The sequence below is a fragment of the Acomys russatus genome, chromosome 9, assembly GCF_903995435.1.
Source record: "Acomys russatus chromosome 9, mAcoRus1.1, whole genome shotgun sequence".
NCBI classification, from domain to species: domain Eukaryota; kingdom Metazoa; phylum Chordata; class Mammalia; order Rodentia; family Muridae; genus Acomys; species Acomys russatus.
The window spans coordinates 34,500,817-34,508,846 of NC_067145.1; the positions used below are offsets into that span (position 1 = coordinate 34,500,817).

General features: G+C 39.6%; 1 protein-coding gene across 1 annotated transcript; it reads right to left on the reverse strand.

The window, feature by feature from the left end:
* Positions 1–528: 528 nt before the first annotated feature.
* LOC127193865 (cathepsin 7-like) lies at positions 529–4,437 on the reverse strand. Its single transcript, XM_051151120.1, has 7 exons — positions 4,312–4,437; positions 3,909–4,031; positions 3,676–3,822; positions 2,873–3,101; positions 2,280–2,438; positions 1,568–1,685; positions 529–628 (listed from the first exon to the last, which is right to left on the reverse strand). Exons 1-7 carry the CDS (start codon positions 4,435–4,437, stop codon positions 529–531), a joined length of 1,002 nt encoding a protein of 333 aa, XP_051007077.1.
* Between the last annotated feature and the right edge of the window lie 3,593 nt (positions 4,438–8,030).

An 8,030-nucleotide genomic window follows, 5' to 3' on the forward strand; every position in this document is an offset into this window, starting at 1 on the left:
CACTCCACAGAGTAGTGAGGAATTAAAACTGGGTGAATTGGTGTCAACTAATAATACCAAATACAGATGTTTTCACATAGTCTTTCAGAGAAGGATTGCTAGTATACCAATCCAACTCTGTACACAAACCACAAGCAATAATGGCAGAGATCCATCACAGGACAGCTACCCACTAGCATCACACTCAGTTCTGTCTTCAAGATGTATTTGATCATAAAAATATCACCTCATAAAAATAGATTCTAGATACTTTATTTGAATTTCACTTTCATTCTTTGAGGACATAATTTGGTGCAGCAAAAAAAAATTGAAATCAAACGATTGCAGGAGTTTGGATACAAATCAGTGCAGTGCATCATTTATAGCAATGGCCATGTCTTACTAGAGTAATCCTATCAGAGAATTCACATCTTGCCCTGGCTTTCTAATGACTCAAGCATCTTTTACACACAACAGGGGCTGGCTACATTAAAGAGGATGAGATTGTTATGTATGTGATGCCCTTTCCTACCCTGTTACCACGGCAACTCACAATACAGGGTACATAGCATAGGAAGCAATTCCACAGTAGTTGTTCTGGTCTCTGGGAATCTTCATGTATCCGTTTTCTCCCCATTGTTCACCATGGCTGAAAGGAATAAGGTTTTCCATTTAGAAGAAAAGACACAGCAGAGGGGACTGTTACAATAAATCTGCACATGAGCATTGAGCCAGAGACCAAGAGATGTCATCAGAAAAGCCAGAGAGTTATCTCACAGAGGGTGGTAAAATTTTCAGCAGGAAAAATTAGGACATCTTTCCACTCACAGGTTGTTCAGAAATAACAAATTACGAACAGGAAATCAATGACACAAAATTATAGTGGTCCCCAATGAAACCAGAATCCAAACTCTTTGACTACATATTATATACTGGTTGTTCCGGGCATAAAAAAAATTAGAGAGTAAAGGCTGATCACACAAGAGTGAGGTCTAGAGTTAGAGTCCAAGTCCCACTTAAAGCCAAATTAGGCTGAAGATATGACTCAGTGCTTAGGAACATTAGGAGTCCTACTACAGGACAATAGTTTCTACCTAGCACCCATGTCAGTGAGCTCAAGATACCCTGTGACCAGAGATAAAAAACATGTGATGCCTTCTTCTGGTCTGCACGGGGTGCTGCCCACACAGAACATTCACTCATAATGATACCCACACTTACCAATAAAGGAAAATAACTTTTTGAAGCCCAGAGGTCATTGCAGACAATTTGTAATTGCAGATGTCAGGACATTAGTGTAAGAAACTAGATAAGCACACTACCCAAAGTAGAAAACTCTAGTATCAGTGACATTCACCACCTCAATTCATAAGGAGGAGAACAACTCAGGAAGACAACTGAGGTCAATATCAGGGCTATACACAAATACACACAAAACATACATACACACACAACACATTCGTTTATGCAGAAAAATGGAAAAGAAAATTAATTAAAACAGTGCTTTCTGTGACTTGTATCTAAAGTCCAAGTCCAAACACAATCTTCCTTTGAAGCTTAAAATACAAATTATTTTTGTTATTTATACCTGTTTTTTATCAGCCAGTATTTCTTGCCCTCTGATTCTTGGCCTTCATAGCCAAAGCCAACCAACAGCACAGAATGGCTGGGAGAATTACTTCTGCATTTTGGTTCATTATATATACCTGAAAAAGAAGATCAAGGGCATGAAAGGCTCAGGAACCTGATAGTGACCATGGTCAACAACTGTAAGTGAGGCATTTTCTAATTATATTGGAATGACAGAAATTCCAGTTAAAAAAAAACATTATTATTGACAGAAATCCTGATATAAGCTCTAAACAAGATATAAAAAGAAATGAAAATGGGGATAAATACGTTGAGGAACACTTCCCTATATCCATGTAAGTCAGATGAAGTTTTCACATCCTGTGCTTTCATTAATATAATCCCACTCTGGTAAATAATAGCTAGACATAGGCACTTGAATTGAGTTGCTCTTTAGAATTTAGTTCTAGAAAGATAATTATCCCATATCCCAAGATTCACCAAGTGGTAAAGGTGGAGTAAATAAAGCTAAACAATGATTAATAATAAAATACTCACATGCATTGGGATGTCATGTCACAATGAAACAACACACATGATAATTTCAGGGACAAGGGCAAAATTTACATAGCCTAATATTCATATGGAATTTTATACAATAATAGAGCATCAACCTGGCATGTCCCAAAGGGTCACAGCATCCTTCAATAATAGTGAAAGAACATGCTTACCTCCTGTATATTTTTTAAAAGATTCATGTTCAGCATCAATACCAACAGCAATGGGCCCAATAGTTACTAAAGCATTCATTAGGGCTTCCTCATTCCTTGGGACAACCAAAAAGCGGATGACCTTAACAACAGAATATTCACGACGGTACCTGCAATTTCCTTCCTTTAAAAGGTAAAGAGGTAAGAAACTTGGTTACTTCCATCTACAGTCTGGAAAGCATGAATCAAAATGTCAACACTCTGCACCTTGCAATAGGACAACCCCTCTTCCAGGCTGTTGTAAACCATCCCAGGAACTGAAATGCTACTAGGAGACTTGGAAATGAAAATCAGTTCTCATGTCTTTAATGACAACCCGTAGCTCTTCCTATCCATGATAAATTTTCAAGGTACAGGACTGTATTATATGTGAGATGCTTTGCAGATGCTCCACGTGCACAGAAGCAGACAACTATGCAATGTCAGGGACTGTAACGGCGGCACTGTTGGTGTGCAGGGAAAGTCTACATTCAATGTGAGCTCTGAAGACAATGGATCATTTCTGCCATTTTCCTTGCACCAGCTGAACTGAAATGACAGAACAGGAAGCCCACTCACCGTGGCTTCATATGGATAGGTTGCCTCAGCCTCCAGACCGCCATTATTCTTCACATATTGGAAGGCACTATAAAGTTTCCCACCCTTACAGCCATTAGTGCCAAAAGTTCTGGAGCAGTCCACTAGGTTCTGTACACTCAGCGGGGTCAGTTTGCCTGTTTTCTTGAACAGCTGTCCTTCTATGGCACCAGCCACTGCAAAAGCCCAACATGCACCACATGCTCCCTGAGAAGGGAAGAAAAGCTTATTATCTACCAAAAAAAAAAAAAAAAAATACTCACTGCAACAATAACTCGAGTAGTTAAGTACTTTATCAGAAAATGAAGGATTAGAGTTTGATAAATGCCTAGGTAAGAAGGGTCAGTCTCCATGGGGAGATGTCTCATGCTCTAGTGGGTAGTCACATGAACACACACACACACACACCCCACATGCACATAAGGCCATGATCGGCTGGACAGCAGGTGTGATAAATATCATTAATGGAAGATATTAAGTCTAGAGGGAAATATAATGTGATCACTAAGCAGAAGTTTAAGAATAAGTAATGTGTGGAAATGACAATCATGTAAGGCCCCTACAATTGCTAAGCATTCAGTAGGGCTTTTCTCACTCCTCAGGAGAACAAAGAAATATTTGTTACTAGCAACAGAATGCTAAGGATAGTACCTGTGGCATTCAAGTTACATAAAGGTGTTTAGTGAATAGCATGTCATACCACAGTCAAATAACACAGACATGTTAATACCTTGTTGCATCCCCAGTAGCTGAGGAATGCATCCACGTGATGCTGTCATACCTGTCTTCTCACAGGAGCCACAAAGCCTTCCCTTCTCCAATCCAAAGTTTTGGGGATTTTGACATCTCCACGTTTCTGGATGCGTCTCCCTTTTCTTAGAGTCAGAGCTGAACTATCATTCATCATTTTCTCCATTTCTTCAGTAGTCTTCAAAGAAAAGTACATCAGGACTCCATTTTAACAACAAAAGGGAAAAAAACGGAAGTGTGTAAAACAATTTGAGTCACGCTCACCATGTTACCAAATCCATTCATTTCTACAGTGATGTTGTTTATCCCCGGTTCATTCACCCTATTGTGCAGTTTGATCATTTTCATAGTTTCTTCCCATAATTCTCTCTTCTGTTTTTCTTCCTCCTGGAAATATACATAATAGATGGAATTTACTCATTATACCTCTGCCATAGCTGACCAAGTGGACTTGCTGCTACAGATGTATAGAAGTCATAGAGAGGGCTCTCAGGACAGCAAACTATGCCACCCTCAACACCCTGTGAACACAGACAGTGGCCACCTTGTGTTCACCCCATGTTACATTAATACCTCAGGTAGGGGTGGCCTCTATGATAATCTGTCAACCCCCAACATTAATAAGCATGCTCTAGGAGGGCCTTCTTTGTGTGTCCATGTGACCTACTGGGCTGTATGCATTCTCATTGCTCTTATTCCAATCTTCCCAGTCAGCATCTAAACTGTAATCAGGAAATGGAGCAGCTGCGGCCACTCCTAAGCACAAGATGGCCAGGAAGACAGAAGGCGTCATGACTCAAGCACCTAGAGAGTAAGAAAATGAATATTAGACCACATCAACTCTCTTGAGAAATTAAGCCATCCATGCTGGATAAATATATTCCAATTACTCTCCCAAATATTTACTTAAAGATTTTGGAAATGACTAAATATTAGCTTGGAGTAGAGATACTAAGGATGACATTTACTTTTTAAATAAAATTGCACACCATGTGGGCAGAATTGTAGAAAAGAAAACTGCTACGTACTTTAAATTTACATGACCAGAAAGATGACCATGGACATAAAAAAAAGTCAATAACCACATAACTAGGGACCTTTATGTTAACTGAGGACTTTTAATGATCCAAAAGTCTTATTCTATATACAAAGTTTCCCCAGAAGTTGACATTACATTGCATCATACACCTTTTAAATACAGAGCAGAATATGGCTTTCTTTGAAACACTCTTTCTTGAGTAAAAGCATTCTCGACTGTCCAGCTTAGAATATATTGGGAAAACGAAAATATCTAGTACTCTATCCAACCACTCGGTTTTGCCACACACTCATTAACTCAGTGAGGAAAAAATTCAAATGGAAAAGCCACTGGAAACTGGAGACACCGTGATGATGGTGGCGTACTAGACAAAGACACCCTGAAATCCCAGGATCAAGCCCAGCTGGATCTCTTCAGCACACTCCCTATAAGAACAGACAAATGACACGCTGCCTATTACTCCTTCTGTCCATGCCAATCATAAAAAGGAGGTATTTATCTTGGGGTGGTGTGCAATGCAATGACCTCTGTTGGCTCAGAAGGAAATGAACCCGTCCATGGTGTTCACATACCAGCTGTCACTCTCTCTGGACAGAACTAGACTTCCCCTGAATTGAACCTATACAAGCCTGGACCTAGGAAGTGTCTGCTTCCTCTCTGGCTTTTCTATCCTCTTCTGCCCCGACAGAGCAGCGATGTGAAGGTTAAAATATTCTTGTTCCTGGATCTCTGCCCGATTCTCCAAGGAGGTTCTCAAAGCTTCCCTTTCTGCCTTAGCAGAGTCAGGGCCTCACCTTGGTGATCACTGCTGTCTCCGTGCACTCCAGAAGCTCTTCAGAGGTCTCAGGATCTGGCTCAGCAACACCTCCCTCAGCTTTTAAATCCCAAGTCTCTGCTAGTCAGCCTTCCCAGTCTTTCCTTCTTCTGATTGACGTATCAGGTGACTGGATTTGGCCTCCAGGCTCCAACTGAGATCTGATGAAGTCTGACCTGAAGGGATGGGTGTGGACGGCCTGAGTGGACTGTGTGGAGTTGAACTTGTAGACATGCACACAAGAAGTTAGGGAATCAAGCTTCATGCCCTGGGTCACATAATATCTTGGCACTTTATCTCAACAGTAGCTCAAAATGTGCATGAGAAGTTCCAGGAAAAGTGATATAAGATTTCAGCCTAGCACATATTTTAAAATAAGAGGTTTGGGTTGCCATCATGGAGTGGGCTCAGTCAGAATATTGTGGTCTTGTATTTCATGTTTAATTCAAAACTATATTGGGATCCTTTAAGAACATGGACCTTGGAATACATTGTTACAGCATTAGGAACAAAGCTAGATCTCAAAAGCCTAAAGTTGGAAGGCTGTCTCCATAGAGGAAATGTTGTTCAAGGCCAAAGCTAAAGAGGGAAATGAATGTCCTGGTACTTGCAGTCTCAAACTGCCTAGCATTCCTTTGCTTCACATTAAATTGAACCACTCATCAGACAGTAACAGCAAACCTGTCAGTCATGTCATTCAGTAATATATCTATTACCTGAAATTTTTGATGTTTAAAATTTTAGATGTAAATCTCAGTGGCCTTAGGGACACCATCGTTGTTGTGCAAACAACACCAAGTAGATCTCTGGGAAGATTTAATCTGCTTTCAGGAAATGTGAACTCATTGACCAATGAGCCTCTAAATCCTGTCCTCAATTTCAGTGACCCTCACCTTGACTTCTTTGTTTTAAAATTTACCTGACACCATAGGTTGAGTGTTACCTCACCATTTTCATGTTGAACTTAATTTCCACTGTGCTAGTATAAAAAAATGATCATTAAGAAATAATTTAGTCTCCAGTAGCTACTGTCAAAATATCTTACTAACCTAGGTTATGTGATCTTTCTATTACATGGACACACCATATTCTGTTTTTCCATTCACTGTATCATTTTGTTGCTTCCTTGAATCACAGAAGAAATATATTATACATATCCACCCTAAACCCTACACTAACAAAGTTACACAAAATTTAAACTCAACCAATACATTTCTAAGTATGCTCCTAGTTATGACCTAGTGAGTGTCACTGTTCTTTTTAGGCATCAGTTGTCTTAGATTATATTTTACCCAACACAGCACCAGATGAGTGAGCACATTCATTAAACCATGTCCTTGTGCTTAAACAGACTTAGGGATCTTCTCAGATGCCCTGCAGATTCAAGTGTGAACAAGGAATAAGCTTGAAGGATCCAAAGCTCACCTGCCCTTTCTAAAATGCTCTAGTGTGGCCTACCTTGACATTATTACACTACATTGGGAAGGTAACTATGACCACCCTTCCTCTACAGTGAAAACTTCCACCAGTAAGTTTGGTCATATAAGGCAACTTATTATCTATGCACAGTTTTTTTTTCATGTGAGGTCATTTTCAGTGGCAATTCCATCCCTGAGATCTTGCTAGAAAAGCTGATTCTTAAATCTATCCAAGATCTACTCAACCAGAACTGTAGGAAATTGCATCCAGACATATGAGTTCTCTCAAGTCCCTAGGTTAGTACTGACATCCACTGAAGTCTGAGCCCTGTGAGTAGTGGTTGTACAAGTTACAGAAGCCCATGTGTAAACATATGAGAACACTGGGTAACTCATTATGTCTCCTTAAATCCCATATTAAAAATAAGAGGCATGGCAGAGAAATCATTTCTAGCAACTCTTCATTCCCTTGGTGGCCAGGTCCTCATAGGGATTTCTATCCCTGACATAAGCCAATGGCAGGTCAGTAAACACATAGGTCTCTCAGTTTAAACATTTAACTGTCTCCTCCTCTGATTACCATAAAACACCTGGATTGATTTCTATGTCTAATTATGTTTTTATTTATTTATTGAGGCAACAACCTCTCAGTATATAGTCCATGCTGACCTGAAATTTCCTGTGTAGACCAGATTTGCCAATGTGCAACAGAATGCCTTCCTCTGCTTCCATAGTGGTTGATTAAAGACATATATCACCATTTCAGGGTGTGTGTGTGTGTGTGTGTGTGTGTGTGTGTATGCATTGTATGTGTGTGTTTGTGTATACATGTAATATTTCTCTGAGTTTTACACAAAACAATGCTTTGATATTAAAACTAACATTCGAGTATTTATATCACTTTTAAACACAGTGTTATGTTTCCACTAATGCTATCTAGTCCCAGAACATTTTTAAAATTCGGTACAAATAGAATGTCAGTTCTCCATGCTTCTCTTTGTCCCCTTTCTTTTTTTTTTTAATAATATTTTTTATTAATTTATTCTTGTTACATCTCAATGTTCATCCCATCCCTTGTATCCTCCCATTCTCCCCCCCCCCCCATTTTCCCATTA

Coding starts and splice junctions, on each gene's coding strand:
- LOC127193865 (XM_051151120.1), bottom strand. CDS start 4,437: ATGACGCCTTCTGTCTTCCTGGCCATCTTGTGCTTAGGAGTGGCCGCA. Junction 3,823..3,908: donor TGAATGGATTTGGTAACATG/GTGAGCGTGACT, acceptor TTTTCTTTGAAG/ACTACTGAAGAAATGGAGAA. Junction 2,439..2,872: donor TCCATATGAAGCCACGGTGA/GTGGGCTTCCTG, acceptor TTTTAAAGGAAG/GAAATTGCAGGTACCGTCGT.